Here is an 18,244-nt window from a genome sequence, read left to right as displayed (position 1 = left end):
CTAAGTTAGGTTTTCAATCTTGTCTGCCTATTAAGCTAGGTTATAGTTCATCCACAAGGACTCAAATATAGAAGTACAGAGTTATTCCCAGGCCATATTTAGTTCACTTTAACAGCATGTAGTCTTCTAAGAAGACTGGCAAATTGAAGGGGTAAGGTAAAATATGTTTTATTTTTTTCTCGGGCATATAAGTGCCAAGACAAGTACTATTTAACAAATGAGAAAAATGCATTTGATTAAGATCTTTTTTTATACATTATCTGAGCACAGGAAAAAACTCTGGAATCAGTTTGACCGAAGTTCCGAGTTCAAGCTTTGCTATTTATTTGAGATAATGGGTAAGTTACTTATCCTTCAGTTTCTGCATCTTCAAAGTGAGAATAATGTTGGAAAGTATAAACAGATCAAGGATCCTAGACAAAAATGATTAAAGGAGAGACCCCTTCATAACTTGTAGCCCTTCACTTGCTGTCTATATATGACAGCTGTTATATGACGATTAATTTTGTATTTCTATTCTTAGCACAAGTATAACGTCTGATAACCATTCATGCCACAAATGTGTATCGGTTGTTGTGATCAGGTCATCATACTGAGTGCCCGAATAGAACATTGAAATAAGCAGACAGTCACACTTGGTAGGCTCCAAATTGTTAATTGAACAAATTAATGAAAAGGCAGAGGTTAAACTCCAGTGTCCTTAAAAGATGAAACGATCACTGGAATTCCATTGTTATATGTAATAAGACTGGATTCTTTGTACCTCTCTTTCTGTCTCTATCACTTCCAAAAGCTATAGTAAAAACTAATTTGAGCCACCGTAAGAAATCAGCAACATCCCTCCCCACCCCTATCTCTACTCTGGGGCTGCCCTGGAATTCCGCCACAGTCTTTTTCTGTCGACTTGGCAGGTGGCTATGGTATGCTGCTTTCTGTCCCATTAACCTCTATTTTATCTGTCAAGAATAGTATTCCCCATTGTTGAAAGCAGTAATTTGCCAACCAAGCAAGCTTGGAGTCCTGTTTGATGGAGCATTACGGAGAGCAAAAGGGAAAGTTTAAACAGATTTCCTTCTCTAATTTCCTGAAAGGATCACAGACAAAACTTGCCCTCTGGAAAAATGCTTTCTGTTTGCATTATAATAACAAGCATTTATTGCCATGACAGGCGTAGAGGGAGGCCATGGAAGAATGGCCCTGTATTTCCTGGTTTTATTTCGTTTCATTGCTACTTATGAAGAGTATGCAGAAACACTTTTTTTCTATGACTGTAAAACATGGTGCTAATTTCTTGTTATTGAGCACATAGGTTTTAACAATAGGATCATGCTCAGAGAGAAAAATCTATTTTTCCTTTTCCTTTGGAGAAGTTCAAAGTGACAAGCCTGTGCCTGGTAAACCCTTAATCTCTCACAGAATTCTGGATGTTTTGCTTTCACATTTATAGTTTTATGAAAAAATACTGTTGTATCTGGTTTATTTCATTGAACTGAATTTCTACAAAACGTGTAATATACAAGGAATGTTTCAGAATAATACAGCTGATGTGAATGATATGAATTGGAAAGTAAGCTTCATGAGACCAAAGACTGTCTGTATTGTTCCCGGCTGTGTTTCCAGCTTCTATAACATAGCAAAACAGGTAGCAGGAGCTTAAGATTTATTTGTGACTGTTAAATACCTCATATTCCTATCCAACAATACAAATGACAGTTTCAAAGAGGGAATTTTCAGGCTCCAAGCTCTTGAACTCTAGAGGTGGTCATACCCAAACCCATCCCTTGCTTTACACCCAAAATGGGATCCATCTCTTACTTGAGCAATACTTTAGCAAGACCCAAATCTGTCTCCATTTCTCCATTACATTTCCCATCCCCTCACTCCAAGCATACTGTTCCCTGGCCCCCCACATTCATGCTTGGCTCACTCCTGAACATCTGCAGGTCTTGGCTTAGATCTCACTTCTAATTTAAGGCTTTCTTTCACTGACCTGACCGCACTACGTAGATCACTTGCAATATGCTGACTTCGCATCCTGGATTTTTTTCTGCAAAGCACGTATCACAATTATCAGTATAGAAATGTCTCAGTATTGCTTAATGCTTATTTCCTTGACTAGACAATAAGCTTCTTGATAGCAGGAATTATATTATTCCCAACAAAGCTCCCAGTACCCAGTGATTCATTCATAGTTGGAGCTGGCACTCACTGAATGTTTGTTGAATCAATGAATAAATTGAGAGAGGGAGCGAGGAAAGGAAAAAGGAAGGGAAGAAGAAAATCAAGAATCAGGGTTGGATGACAGTATTTTTTCAGATTTGCTTAAATTCTATTGACACACCTTACTCTAACTAGACTGATCTTGACCATTTTTCCTCAAAAGACATGTATGCATATGTACTTTTGTATATTTTTTGAGGCTACTTTGATTGGCTGGCTATATCTCAATATAATTTGTAATACTAGAACAAATTCATATTAAATCACTTTTTGAATTAATAATTATTTTAAAAATTACTTAGTAAATGAAAAAGCCTTCATGTCTTAAATGAAGGACTCTTTTTCTTTTAAATCACATTGAACATTAACAGCTCATTTTGGACCTTAACCAGTTGTTGAATTTTAATCCCAAATTTTGTAAATCATACACACAAACTTGCATATATGTCTGATTGGTGGCCATATTTTCTTATATCCTCAAACATTTTCTGCTATTATGGTACACTCTTTAAAGATCTTTGCTTAATTTTCTGCCAGTTTTCATCTGATAGACATTTAGCCTGATACGTTAACTACCGTTTTATGACATAAACAGGAATGGATCCAGATAACAATGACTAGAAATTACAATTACACCTGAGCAAGACAAGGATTTGCCCTAGGAAGAGGGTAGTGTGGGGAGAGTGGGAGAGAGCTGGTGCCGAAAGCTCTGCTCTGCCTCTCTCAGGGGATAGCAGGGCTTGGGTAGGCGGGTGGGGTGGCTTAGCTTCTGACAATGGTAGAAACTTACAGATCCCTTGACAAAGAAAAGCAAGAAAGTCTTTGTTCATTCACTCCTTAGATCTGGTTCCCCAGAGTGCATCCTGAGATGAGGATTTGAGTTCAAGTGATTGAGGAAATGTGCCAAGGAAAAAACAGTGGGGAAGTGGAAAAGCAAGGTAGGGAAGGAGTAAACACCCAGCAGGGTGCAGTTTGTCATGAGGGTTCAGCCTCAGCCTGAACTCACAGGGCTGGGAACATTCATTATCATTACACTGCAGACTTTGTTCCACCTGGAGGGAAGAAAGCCCGGTGTGCACACTCCAGTACAAGTACATCGTTGGCTGTGGGTCACACCAGGGGACACTTCAGCTGTCAGAGAGCTGGGACAGAGTAATGCCAGTCACTCGTGGGTCCTCTGAAGAGCGTTGCAAATATAAGCTATTGGGAGCAAAGCACGAACAGAAGCTGGAGATTGAGAGTCCAGAACCAGCAAAGGGACAGAGAGGAACTGGCTGGAGAATCTACAGCATCGGCTGTAGCTCCCCTGCCACTTACAAGACCCTGAAGCTTAAACTTCTGCTATTTTATTGACTTCTCTGCCAAAAACAAAAGCAAAACCAATACTATCCTCTCTCTCATTGTCCTCTGATAGCCAACCCTTTACTAGCTTCTTTTTCCATCTTTGTTTAATAAATGTGTCTACTGTCACATACACTGTTTTCAAATAATTAGCCTCAGCAATTTTTTCTTAACTGCCAAATAATTAATAAAGAATTATATACTCTACTTTTCATGTTAGGTCATAGAACTATGTATAGGTCAATACATTATGAATAATGAACAATTGATTGTATTCTGTGTTATGAGCCTAGTGCTAAACAGATGGACCACAAATTTTGCCAACTCTTTGAAATGTTCTACACGATTGGCCATCTCTTCTCTACCTATTAATTAATTCCCCCTCATAGATGTATTTAATCTAGCTAAAGAATAATTCAAAATGGAGATTATTCCCAAGACTCACAACCACATTAGTTCATGGTTGTCAGCAAATCTGACTTGTGAAGGGGGACTCGGTTACCCGTGAAAAATGCTTATTCTATCTGTATTAATGGAGGTCATTGTGCCAGTGAGACCTACCCAGAGGTGGAGAGGTGATCTTTCAGAATCTGTTACCCCGTTAAATTTAACACACTCTCTAGATGAGGCCGGAAATACATACTTGGTTTGGGAAGTTCTCTCCAAAATTTCAGTGCCAAAACAGGACAAGAGTTACTCTTAAAATAAAATGCTAGACTTACTGTTTTTCAGGTATTAGCTGCCTGCCCAGTTTGCTTCCTTTCTGCTTTTCTTTTACCTTGCCTTTCATTCAACAATTATTTATTGGGTGATTACCATAGGCCTGGCATTTCCACGATCTGGAAGTAGAATTTCTGGGTGGAAGGAATCGTAAGTGTGAAGCTCTCATGTCAGCAACAAGGCTGATATGCTCCAGAAAAAGTGGTCAGTGTGGCCAGAGACAAGACACAGGAGAGAGTGGTCATGAAGTGTGAGAGGTCAGCAGGCATTTAAGCCCTCATAGGCTATAGGAAGGACATTGATTTTTGAGAATTCATTAAAGGGGCTTTTTTTTTTTTTTTTTTTTTGGAGACAGAGTTTTATTCTGCCATCCAGGCTGGAGTGCAGTGGTGCAATCTTGGCTCACTGCAACTTCCGCCTCCCGGGTTCAAGTGATTCTTATGTGTGGGCCACTTGCGCTAATTTGCTCTGTGTGCTTGATGTCTGTGTGCTTATGTAATGGCCTAAGAACTTTTAAGATGTGGAGGCTCTTGATCAAATTTGCCCGGCTAATTTTTGTATTTTTAGTAGAGATGGGTTTTCACCATGTTGGCAAGGCCGGTCTTGAACTCCTGACCTCAAGTGATCCAGCCACCTTGGCCTCCCAAAGTGTTGGGTCATTACAGGGTTTTAAGTAAGAGTGTGGCTTGATCTGATTGATTTTTAAAAAGACAGCTGCCTACTTTGCTGTTGGTGATGATATGAGTAGAAGCAGAGAGACAAGAAAGCAATGACAGCAGACGAGACTGCCTGGGGGATGATCGGGCGTTTGAGAAGGGGCAGGACACAGGATAGATATAGGGGAGAGTGGCAGAGGACTTGCTACTTATTAAGGAGAAGTCCTGGAGCAGCTTATTAAACTTTCCCTGGCCTCAGTCTTCCCTTCTGAAAGATGAGAATGATACTCATATACCTACCACATTGTGTTCCTATGAGAATTTAAGTATTAATATTTACTCCATGTAAAGCTCCATGACAATTTTGAGAAAATGGTAATCAATACACATTTGCTTATTTTTTAATTATTCATTGGATGTGGAAAGGGAGAAATCAAGGATGACACCTAGGTTGAGGACTGAACAACATAGCTTGATGTCTGTGTGCTTAGGTAATGGCCTAAGAACTTTTAAGATGTGGAGGCTCTTGATCAAATTTTGCTGCTGTTGACTCATGGTGACCACAAGCCAATAACTCCCTTAGCTCTGTCTTGCCTTGCCTTTTTATCCGCGCCTGGGGCACATGCTAACTACTTCTCCAGTAAATGTCCAGTGAAGATCCAAAGTTTAATTGCACATTATACCTAACAGTCTTGGAAATTTTCAGCAGGGAAGTTATTAATTTTTCACAAATGAACAAGGTAAAAGTGTCTGTGTTCTGCGGTGAGCAGGTCTATGCAAACCCCACCCCACAGGGTGAGAGGCTGAGAAAAGAGGTGAGGAAAGAGGCTGACATGTCCAGTTTCTCAGAAAGAAACATTTGGTAGGGACTTACAAACAGAAGCCATGTCTCTGGCAGCTGTGAGATGGTGGATCTTTGCACCTGCCCTCCAGAAAGCAGCCTTTACATAGCAAGCTTTTAGGGTACAGACAAGTGCAGCTGGTCATGTCTCACACTTTCTTGCCAAAACTTGTGACCTCTAGGGAGATGAGATAAACATCTTTATGAAAGGTTATCTATGCCATAGACATTGTTTCTTTATGGGGGGTTATCTACGCTGTGGGAACACCTCGGTATGCAGGAGTCAAACGCTGGTCGTCATTGAGGTTTCGCTTCAATGTCACTCTTGCCAAGCAACAGGCTGTTTTCCTGCAGACTGACTTGTGAAAAGAAGGGATGTGATTTTCTTTCTTTTTTTTTTTTGAGATGGAGTCTCACTCCCTGACCCAGGCTGGAGTTCAGTGGTGTGATCTCAGCTCACTGCAACCTCCACCTTCTGGGTTCAAGTGATTCTCCTGCCTCAGCCTCCTGAGTAGTTGGGATTACAGGCGCCCACCACCATGCTTGGCTAATTTTTGTATTTTTAGTAGAGACGGGGTTTTGCCATGTTGGTCAGGCTGGTTTCAAACTCCTGACCGCAGGTGATCCGCCCGCCTTGGCCTCCCAAAGTGCTGGGATTACAGGCATGAGCCACTGCTCTCAGCCCCGTGATTTCCAATCTATGGCCTTTATGTTCAGTGACTGTGAAATCCAAATGTCTTGGTGTTTATGTTTGTATCTAATGTAATGCAAAGCAAGAACCAAAAGGAGGAACATGGTTGCTGTTGAAGCATCATCTGATAAGATGGTAAGACCGGCTGAAAAATGAATTAGAATTGAAGCAGAAAGTACAGTGTCCAGTATAAGATATAGAGGCCTTCTTTACTGTGCACACAAAAAGAATAACTTGGATGTCATTAAGAAAGAAAAAGCTAATGAATGCAGAAATCCATTCCATTAACCCATCTGGGGACACCGACCTATTCTTGGGATCTAGAACCCAGATTTGAGTCCTGGCTCACTTTATTCCAAATTATAAGCATATGACTATAGGTAAGTCACCAACTTCTTTAAATGCTGAGAAGCTTTTTTGTCAACCATGTTGAGCTAGTATTCTACCTTATAATGTTGATAAAAGAATTGACAAAGACAATACAGATAAATAAATCTACTTACATATTTTTAATATTTTGGGTTTGTTATGAATATTAAGACTAATCCAACTCTGAGAAATCAGGACCCACTTGGATGCTTGTCATTATATTTTCATTTAAATGACACTTTATCTTCAAGGTGAGTGTTGATCCCAGAAGAATCTGGGAATTTTTGTTTTCTGATTCAGACAGTAGAGAGTAAGTCACTTGACGATTCCACATAAATGGCAGTATTCACCTTAGCATTAGCCATTATCCTTCAAATGGGTTGCCTCCTCAAAGTGGCCCTTTTGCAGAAGGATTGCGTCAACATTTATATTTTTTTCCCTAAAGTACTTTGTTACGCAGGTGAGCTTGGGTGATGTAAGTTACAATTAACTCCTTCATCTCCTATCCTGGTTGCCGCCATTCTTCTCTATTTTTGGCCAGGGTGTGGATATTGGTGGAGGAGACTAGACTTCTCTTAGCCAGTGTGAGAGGTAGACATTGAGATCCTTCTGAAATGCATCCAGCCATTCTTGCTTTCTTCACTGTCAAGATAACTTTCAGCACATTATTATTCCATTTAAGCGAGGATACCATATTCCTAAAGGGTGTTTCAGAACCCACACACTGGAAGCAATAAGAAACCCTGCTGCAAAATCATCCTCATCTGTGACTTTCTTCTTTCCCCTTCCTTTGTCCTTAGGGAAGTGTGAAATCGGCTGGGCCTACTACTGCACGGGAGCAGGTGCCACTGCCGCCATGCTGCTGTGCACGTGGCTGGCTTGCTTTTCGGGCAAGAAACAGAAGCACTACCCATACTGAGATGGAGCCACCAAGAGCAGACAGAGGAGAAGACGGGCCAAAGGGGCTTGGAGAGGTCAAAACATCCACCTACCTTCAAAAGGTGGGATAGTAGTTCTAATCCAATACAATGCTAATAAAATGAAACCCGATAAAATCAGGAACATGATATAGGAAGGAAGGATTGTAGGAGATTTGTGGGGGAAAAAAAAAGGAGAGTATAGAATGATGGAGAAAAATGGACCAAAGGCTAAAAATATTGCAGGGCATTGGGTGTTTCTATTCCACAGAGTATTGTTAATGTACAACACACACACACACACACACACACAACAAATCTACATATACAAACAAGGGTTTGGGTTTTAGTTTTTTTTTTTTTTTTAAGGTGAGGACTCAGAAAATCAAAGGGCTAGTAGAAACAGTGTTATGTTGGGAAGCAGGGTACCCCCAAAGATGTTCCCTGTAGGTCACGGCACTCCCAAAAGCACACAAGCACATACAGACATATGCATCCCCACACACGCCCGTGCACAAACATGTGGATTATCGCACAGACTGTATGGGAGGTTTAGTGGTGCATTTCTCCTCTGTTTTCTTTTTAATATACATTTAAAATACAGTATTATCACTTTATAAAACATACATTAAGCCTAATAAATGGACCAATAAGCCAAACTATCAGTATTTTGTATATCCTGCATAAACTCTAATTTAGTTCCTCAACATATTTTCAGTGTTTATGCAGACCTTTAGAGTTAAGCCTTTGTATTTCCATGTTATTCAACAATATGCAATATTTCTCTGAGTAGCTTCTGCTATGATATTCTTATGAAGAAAAGGGGCAACTTTCTGTCCACTATAGGAGAGAATTCAGCCGAAGATATGAGAGTAATGAGAGACATTTTCCAGTCATTGGATCGTGTTTTCTTTTGTCCATTATTGTACTGTGCTGTACCACATTTATTTCTATATTCATTTTGTAAAAAATTTAAAAGTGCTATTTTGTTTGTATTTGAAAATCTCTGTGAATAAATTCTCTCTTTGATCAATAGCTAGATGAGTCATGGAGTGTTAATTCAGTCATCGGATTTGCTTCTTTAATTTATCCAATGTAGCTCTTCAACTACTATAGTCCTGTAAAATTTCCTTTTCTCTTTTAAGGCCTCTCATTAATTCACTCACTAATCAACCAGGCATTGTTCTAGGCACAAGTGTATTAAAGATGAGTAAGACAGTTTCTGCTTTCAACGTGAATTCTTTGCAACCAGAATTCTAACTTCCTGCTTGTTACATTTCAATCATAACCAAATTCTGAGGAGAGAAGAACTTCAGGTCTGTTTTGTATTAAGTTTGAGAATATGGGTGGTATTCAGATGTGATTTAGGGCAACAAGAGCTAGACTGTGGTTCAGGAGGTGACTGGACTGACAGTCTCCAGCATGGTGACACGACTGTTACAGTTGCCAGTGACTTGCTGTTCCTCCAGCTTCTACAAAGTGCTGGGTTTCTTCTGTACTTCTGTGTCAGGGAAAATTTTATATCACTGCCCTTCAGGGATGCTGGCCATTTGAAAAAGCTTATCTCAACAGCCCTGCCCCTCCAGCAGAAAGTCTTCACCAAAGAGAAAGGTTTGGACCCTCACGTGGCCCCTTAACAGAACTAGCTCTTTCAGGGCTGGGTGTGATGGCTCACACCTGTAATCCCAGCCGAGGTGGGGAAATCACATGAGGCCAGGAGTTTGAGACCAGCCTGGCCAACATGGCAAGACTCCATCTCTACTAAAAATACCAAAAAAAAAAAAAATATTAGCTGGGCATAGTCATGCACTCCTGTAATCCCAACTACTCAGGTTGAGGCACAAGAATTGCTTGAACCCAGGAGGTGGAGGCTGCAGTAAGCCGAGATTGCAACACTGCACTCCAGCCTAGGCAACAGAGCGAGACCCTGTCCCCACCAAAAAAATAAATAAAAAATAACAAATAACAAAAACTAATTCCTTCAGGAGCAAAGATTGCATTCTGAATATTGGATCTAGCCTTTTGTTTAGTAAGCCTGATAAATTGTAGCAAATCCTTAAGAATTCAGTTTCAGTTAGCTTCTAAATTCATTGTACTTTTCAGATTTGGCAGTTGAACATTCTGGCTATTTATACATGTAAGTACATTTTCTATGCTATCTATACACATTTATCAATTTAGTTTGAATATGTGACTATTCCACTTGCTTCTGGTACTTTTAATCACTCCAGGATGAGAAGCCATGCTGCTCTGGAAGAACAATACAGGATCTGACCAATAAAATTCTACACTCTGAGGCTTTGTTGGTGTGGAGAAAGTCATTCCACCCTCAGATGCTTAATTCATAATGTGCTGAATGTGATTTGATTGTGTCTCATTGTCTGCTGAGCAGGGGCTTCTCCACTCTGTGGTTTCCTGCAGAGAAGAAAAGATTGCACTTTGCTTCCTCAATTAGCCCATTATTTTCATGTATAGCTGGTGCTTTTCAAATTTCTTTTAACTGCACCTTCCTGTAGAGTAGTGTTGTGACTTCTTAGCTCCCATTATCAAGTTGGAGTTCTCTAGGGAATTCATTAAGATCTAGTTCCTTGGACAGATTTAATGATGACATTGTCATTTTTATGTAGTTCATGTGATTTTAGACATTAGTGAGCCTCACTGGAATAAAAGATCAGCCACTCTACTGGTAAAGTCAAATGACAAATTCTTATATGGCAATGGCAAATTCTGGCTAGTCATATCATTTTTTTTTTTTTTTTTTGCTCAAGATGTCCCAGCATTTTAATAGGAACATCTAAGTTATTAAGAATTACATATACTGCTTTTGAAATGAAAATCATAATTCATAAGCTAAGAACAATAACAAAGTCAGTGAAAAGTATATATTCACAGCATTCTTACTGATATACACATGAGAGACAATAAAAAGCTCAATTTTCACAACCTTAAAAGCTTTCGTTGCTTGCACATGCCTGTGCAGTAAGTGGGGAGTTTACCTTGTTTTTAGGAAGAGAAAATGACATGCAAAGAAGTGAACTGATGAAATTTAATTGACTCTAGTCATTGAACACCTGCTACTTGGTAGGTATTCTACTAGACATAAAACACTAAATAAAATACAGCCCATGCTCTCAAGTCAGTCATAAGCTCATGGAAAAAAATAACAGGAGCATCAGTGATTACCAAATCATATGTCAACTAATTCTCAAAGACAGGGAGGAAGTTCCTCCCAAGTAAAGAATTCTGCACAGACAAATTAAAAAGGTATAAAGAAAGACGAAAGATGATATATTACAATGTTCTGCTCTTCAAAAATCATCATTAAGAAAATAAAAAGATGTGTCAACGACTGGAAAAAGTTATATATCTGATAAAGAACTTGTATTCTGAGTACATACATGACTCTCTCAAATGAATAATAAAAAGGACAATCCATTTTTAAAGGGTAAAAACATGAATGGGGTATTTCCCAAAAGACGATATACCAGTGGCTGATTACACTGAAAAGGTGTTCAACATCATTAGTTGAGAAGAAAATGAAACTTCCAGAACCACAATGAAATGTTGCTTAACATACACTAGAACAACTAAAACAAAATATTGACAACATCAAATGTTGCTGAGTATGTGGACACATGGCTGGAAAAGCAATAGGTACATTTTTATTAAGTGAACCATGGTAATTCCCTTCCTAGGTATTTGTGCCAAAAAACAAAAAACAAAACTATGTTCACAAAAAGATTGCATAAGAATGTTCATTTCAATTTTGTTCATAATAACCCTAAACTGGGAGCAACTCAAATGTTCACCAGCAGATACATAAATTGTGGTGTATTTAGATAGGGGAATACTACTCAGCAATAAAAGGAATGAACACATGGTATACACATCAACTTGGATGAATCCCACAGACATTCTGTTGAGCAAAAGAAGCACAGAGGAAAATTAATACACGGTCATGGAAATTAGAATAATGGTTACCCTCTTATGTGGGTGGGAGAATTGACTGGTGAGGACGAAACAGGACTTTCTGGGATGATGGAAACGTTCTACATATTGATTGGAGTGGTGTCCACATGGATGTATACACTTGCCAAAAATCCACTGATTACATGCATTTGAAGACTGCACTTTATCGTGTTCTAATGGCGCCTTAATCAAAGAGAAAAGCATGGAGGGCCTTAAAGGTTAATGGAACTGTGGGTCATCTCACATGGCAGCAGTTGGGGTGCATTTGGGCAGGTGGAAGATGAGGTGGGAGAAGGGCAGGTGGAAGATGAGGTGGGAGAAGGGCAGGCAGTGCTTTGGGTACCATGCTAAAAGAACCAAAATTTAAAATGGATATTGGAGGCAGTGGGAGGATCTGACATAGGGGAAGATGTGGCATGAACAACTTATGTTTCTTAACTAGATCCCTGGAGGAAGTATTGTGAGACACTGGGTGGCAGAAGTGGGGAGAGAAATTGTTACAATGTAATCATTCCACCAATAGAAAGCGGAGCATCTACTATGGTCTAAGTGATTGGGAAAAGGAAGTGAACAAATAGGGGGATGTCAAGGTGTGAAATGATAGGGCCAAACTGGGCCAAATTAATAGAGATGGAGAGGCTGGGAAACTATTAGAGAGAACAGGATAAACTCAGTAGGTCCTTGGAATAGAGACAGAGGGAAGGAAGAGAGTTGGGTGGATGAGGGTGCCACAGATAGAGATAAGATATGAAAAGAACATATTCTACAGTGCATACATACATCAAAACATCACATTGTACACAGTAAATATATACAATTATTGTCAATTAAAAAATAACAAAAATAAAGGAATAGACCATCAACCTAAATAAAATTCTATACCCAAGAAAAATCCTTCAAAAACAAAAACAAACTTCAAATAAAAATAAAGGCCTTTTAAGACGCACACAAAAATTGGTGTAATTAAGGACTTGGTATGTGTAAATTACCTGTGAGACATCCAGACACAGATGCTTAGCGGGTAGTTGAAAATTAAGGGCTGAGGCTCAGGAGAAATTTTAGGTATATAATTATGCATTGCTTAATGATGGAGATGTATTCCAAGAAATGCGTTGTTAGGCAGTTTTGTCATTGTGGGAACATCATAGAGTGTACTAACACAAACCTAGATAATGCAGCCTTCTCCACACCTAGGCTGTATGGTATGACCTGTTGCTCCTAGGCTTTAAACCTGTACAGTGTGTTACTGTACTGAATACTGTAGGTGACTGTAACACAATAACAAGTATCTGTGCATCTAAACATATCTAAAATAGAAAGGAACAGTGAAAATATGGTATAAAAAATTAAAAATGGGCCAGGCGCAGTGGCTCACACCTGTAATCCCAGCACTTTGGGAGGCCGAGGCGGGCAGATCATGAGGTCAGGAGATCGAGACCATCCTGGCTAACGTGGTGAAACCCCGTCTCTACTAAAAATACAAAAATTAGCTGGCCATGGTGGCACGTACCTGAAGTCCCAGCCACTCGGGAGGCTGAGGCAGGAGAATCGTTTGAACCTGGGAGGTGGAGGTTGCAGTGACCCAAGATCATGCCGCTGCACTCCAGCCTGGCAACAGAGCGAGACTCAGTCTCAAAAATAAAATAAAATAAAATAAATAAAATAAAATAATTAAAAATGGTGCACCCATATAGGGCACTTACTATTAATGAAGCTTACAGGACTGGAAGTTGCTCTGGGTGAATCAGTGAGTGAGTGGTAAGTGAATGTGAAGGCCTAGGATATTACCATACACTAGTGTAGACTTTATAAACACTGTACATTTAGGCTATTATAAGTTAATAAAAATATTTTTATTTCTTCAACAATAAATTAACTTTAGCTTACTGTAACTTTTTTACTTTATAAACTTTTTAATTTTAAACTTTCTGACGCTTTTGAAATAACACTTAGCTTAAGCTAAGTTTGTTTAAAAACATTGTACAGCTGTACAGAAATCCTTTATATTCTTATTCTGTAGCTTTTTTCTATTGAAGTTTTTTTGTTTTTTGTTTTTTTACTTGTTAATCTTTTAAAAGAACTAAAACACAAACACACACATTAGCCTAGCTTGCACGTGGTGAGGATCATCAACATCACTGTCTTCCACCTCCACATCTTGTCCCACTGAAGGTCTTCAGGAGCATTAACACGCACGGAGCTGTCATCTCCTATGATAACAATGCCTTCTTCTGGATACCTCCTGAAGCAGTCGCTTGAGGCTGTTTTACAGATAACTTTTTCTTTAAGAAGTAGAAGGACTATATTCTAAAATAGCAATAAAAAGTAGAGTATAGTAAATACATATACCGGAAAGAGTCATTTATCATCATCAGGTATTATGTACCGTACATAATTGTGCTATACATTTTTTGTTTTGTTTTTGTCTTTTTGCTTTATTATTATCTTTAATTAGCACACAATCATACATGTTTATGGCGTGCAGAGTAACATTTCAGTAGATGTACACAACGTATGATGATAAAATCTAGATAATTAGCGTATTCATCACCTCAAACATTTATCATTTATTTGTGTTGGGAACATTCAAAAATCTGCTCTTCCAGCTATTTGAAAATATACAATGAAATGTTAAGATAGTCACCCTAGAGTGCTACCATATCTGCTATACTTTTATATAACTGGCAATGCAGTAGATTTGTTTACCCCAGCATCACCACAAACACATGAATAATGCATTGCACTATGATGTTACAATGGCTATGACATCACTAAGTGATAGGAATTTTTTAGCTTCATTATAATCTTATGGGAACCACTGTTGTATGTGTGATCTATTGTTGACTGAAATGTCTTTTTACAGCATATGACCACATAGATAATGGATATAAGTGATACTGGTGAATATGAAGACAACAGGAAGGAATTAATGCAGGAGAAGAAATCTTAGAGAACATCATCATTGAAAGGATAGACCATTAAAAGGATCTTTGTTGAAGGAGCAATCAGAGATGTCAGAGGAAATTTTTAAAAAGGTGTTGTCATAGACACCAATGGAAGAGAAGAGAATTTCAAGAGGAAGAGAGTTCTAAGTAGTGTTTATGGAAAATGTTTCCAGGGAGCCAAGTTGCACTTATTTGATTTGGTAACTAGAGGGTTAATAATGCCCTCAGGAAAGAGTGGTTTTAGTAGAGTGGTGGGATGTTAATGAAATTAGTAAGGGTAAAAGAGTGAATAAGGGATAAAGAAGAACAGAGAATTATAGAATAATCTTTCGAGAACCTTAGCTGTGAAGGGAAGGAAAAAGGTGAAATTCATTCTGCATTTTTGTTAATAGCGAAAATAGTCTCTGAGTAAAAACCACTTTTGCAATCCTTGGTGACCAGAGTGAATTTATCAGATCAACAAATGTTCATACACCCTTCTTTGATTCTCATAAAATGGAGTGGGTAACTCCAGACAGCCTTCATGGAGATAAGACCACTAGATTGTTACCAGGTTCCAGCAAGATCACAGGACCAAGAAGAAACTGCCTTCACCTCAACAGCAATTGTTGAGGAAACTGAATTGGACTATTTCCCCACTGCAAGGCAAGACGATACCATGAACTGGATCACTGCACTAATAGGTCGATAAGAAAATAACTGACTTTTTCCTGGAGAAGTTCATCTCTTGTAAAAGGTGAACAATAGTCTCATAATCCAGATCATCTTTAGTTCTGTATTTTCAGTGCCTATCCTAGTTTCATGTAATCAAGTGGTGGTTAAAATAAATATTTACATGTGAAAATAAATTTTTAGCATAGTGAAAAACAAGATTATTTTTAATATGAACAGGAGCAAGGAGAGAGAGCTTAGTGTTGTGAGGCCATCTGTGACCATGTAAGCTTAATTACTTCCATGAGCAATTGAATCTGGAAATCCTTCTGCTCATATATGCTTCCTCAACAACTTTCAGAATTGCCACTTCTCTGGGAAATGGGGAGGAATGGTTGTTTGTCCTATTCAGAAGCTTATGCTGTACCTTCTACATATGATTGCCTGAGATGTTTAGGTTGGCTCACCTAGAACTCTGTTACATGGCTTCTGATATCCTTGTATTTTTCTTTTAGTTATTTATTTCTTTACAAGTGTTTACTTATCACATTTTATGCATCAAATACTGTGATAGAATCTACCACTGACATATTTTGCCTTTTACTATGGCCCTTAAATGTTTCTACTCATCTAAATTCTTTAAAACAAATACTCTTTGTTACAATTATTTAAGCATATTATAGATCATAATGCCAATAATAATTTTTTAAAATAAATGTTTAACTTATAGCACAACAGAAATAGCCTTCATTACGAGGGACATTTTTGTAAAAGGCTGTTTTTCTGTACTTAATGAATTTTTATTTGCTTGACATGAGTTAAGTCATTAGTTTTCAACCCACTTTACTGACAAACAGCAGGTCTTTAAGGAAACCTTGAAATTAAGGATACAGCTAAGCTAGGGAGATGGATAGTTCAGGGCTAGTTATCAGCAATGAACTTAGTCTGCTGTTTGGCTGAAAGTTTGTGAATACACCAGTGATTAAAAACTTCAGAGTCCCAGTGCCCAAGTTTGAATCTTGATCTTGATTCCATCATGCCCTAGTTGTGTAAACTTGGCCACGTTTCTTTTTCTTTTTTTATTTTTCTTGAGACAGAGTCTTGCTCTGTCAACCAGGCTGCAGTGCAGCGGCATGATCTCTGCTCACCGCAACCTCCACCTCCCAGGTTCAAGCGATTCTCCTGCCTCAGCCTCCCGAGTAGCTGGGATTACAGGTGAGTGCAACCATGCCTGGCTAAGTTTTGTATTTTTAGTAGACACGAGGTTTCACCATGTTGGCCAGGCTGGTCTCGAACTCCTGACCTCAGGTGATCCACCCGCCTCGGCCTTCCAAAGTGCTGGGATTATAGGCGTGAGCCACTGTGCCCAGCTTGGGCACATTTCTTAACCTTAGTTTGTTCATTTGTAAAATCTGAACAATAATTTTTCTTAATAAAGTTTTATGAGGATAAAACAAGATAATCCATGGAGAACGCTTTGTAGTTGTCAGTACATGGGAAGCACTCAACTTAATGATGTTAACTTTTGTTAACATCATTAATTTTTTGGTTCCTTTCACTCTGGGGCCCAGAATTTTGACTAATGGTAGAGGAAGGCTTACACACTCTATGTATACATCTGTAACAACCAAGAGGAGTAAAAGAACTCCAGACTTTTTTTTTTTCTTTTATACTTTAAGTTCTGGGATACATGTGCAGCACGTGCAGGTTTCTTACATAGGTATACATGTGCCATGGTGATTTGCTGCACACATCAACCTGTCATCTAGGTTTTTTTTGTTTTTGTTTTTGTTCTGAGATGGAGTCTTGCTCTGTCACCCAGGCTGGAATGCAGTGGCGTGATCTCGGCTCACTGCAACCTCCACTTCCCGGGTTCAAGCGATGTTCCTGCCTCAGCCACCCGAGTAGCTGGGACTACAGGTGCCCACCACCACGCCCAGCTAATTTTTGTATTTATAGTAGAGACAGGGTTTCACCATATTGGCCAGGCTGGATTCGAACTCCTGACACTGTGATCCACCCTCCTCGGCCTCCCAAAGTGCTGGGATTACAAGCGTGAGCCACTGCACCCGGCCTGTGATCTAGGATTTAAGCCCTGCATGCATTAGGTATTTGTGCTAATGCTCTCCTTTCCCTTGCCCTAACTTCCCTGACAGGCCCTGGTGTGTGATGTTCCCCTCCCTGTGTCCATGTGTTCTCATTGTTCAACTCCCATTTATGAGTGAGAACGTGCGGTGTTTGGTTTTCCTGTATTAGTTTGCTGAGAATGATGGTTTCCAGCTTCATCCATGTCCCTGCAAAGGACATGAGCTCATTCTTTTTTATGGCTTCGTAATATTCCATGGTATATATGTGCCACATTTTCTTTATCCAGTCTATCATTGATGGACACTTGGGTTGGTTCCAAGTCTTTGCTATTGTAAATAGTGCTGCAATAAACATACATGTGCATGTGTCTTTATAGTAGAATGATTTACAACCCTTTGGGTATATACTCAGTAATGGGATTGCTGGGTCAAATGATATTTCTGGTTCTAGATCCTTGAGGAATCGCTGCACTGTCTTCCACAATGGTTGAACTAATTTACACTCCCACCAACAGTGTAAAAGCCTTCCTATTTCTCCATATCCTCTCCAGCATCTGTTGTTTCCTACTTTTTAATGATCACCATTCTGACTGGCGTGAGGTGGTATCTCATTGTGGTTTTGATTTGCATTTCTCTAATGACCAGTGATGATGAGCTTTCTTTCATATGTTTGTTGGCTGCATAAATGTCTTCTTTTGAGAAGTGTCTGTTCATATCCTTTGCCCACTTTTTGATGGGGTTGTTTGTTCTTTTCTTGCAAATGTGTTTAAGTTCCTTGTAGATTCTGGATATTAGACCTTTGTAAGATGGGTAGATTGCAAAAATTTTCTCCCATTC

General features: G+C 39.1%; 1 protein-coding gene across 2 annotated transcripts in view; it reads left to right on the top strand.

Annotated features, from left to right (window-relative positions):
• The window catches only part of LHFPL6 (LHFPL tetraspan subfamily member 6), a 258,848-nt gene extending 250,058 nt beyond the window's left edge, over positions 1-8,790 (top strand). For both annotated transcript variants that reach the window (XM_001147653.8, XM_016925216.4), the window contains exon 4: positions 7,639-8,790. In XM_001147653.8, the coding sequence (XP_001147653.1) occupies positions 7,639-7,757 (119 nt within the window). In that variant the 3' untranslated portion in view covers positions 7,758-8,790. The remainder of the gene's footprint in view (positions 1-7,638) is intronic.
• Positions 8,791-18,244: the final 9,454 nt, after the last annotated feature.

This window comes from Pan troglodytes, chromosome 14 (assembly GCF_028858775.2).
Source record: "Pan troglodytes isolate AG18354 chromosome 14, NHGRI_mPanTro3-v2.0_pri, whole genome shotgun sequence".
Taxonomy (NCBI): Eukaryota; Metazoa; Chordata; class Mammalia; order Primates; family Hominidae; genus Pan; species Pan troglodytes.
Note: the sequence above shows the minus strand (reverse complement) of the source record. Positions and strands in the feature narration are given on the sequence as shown.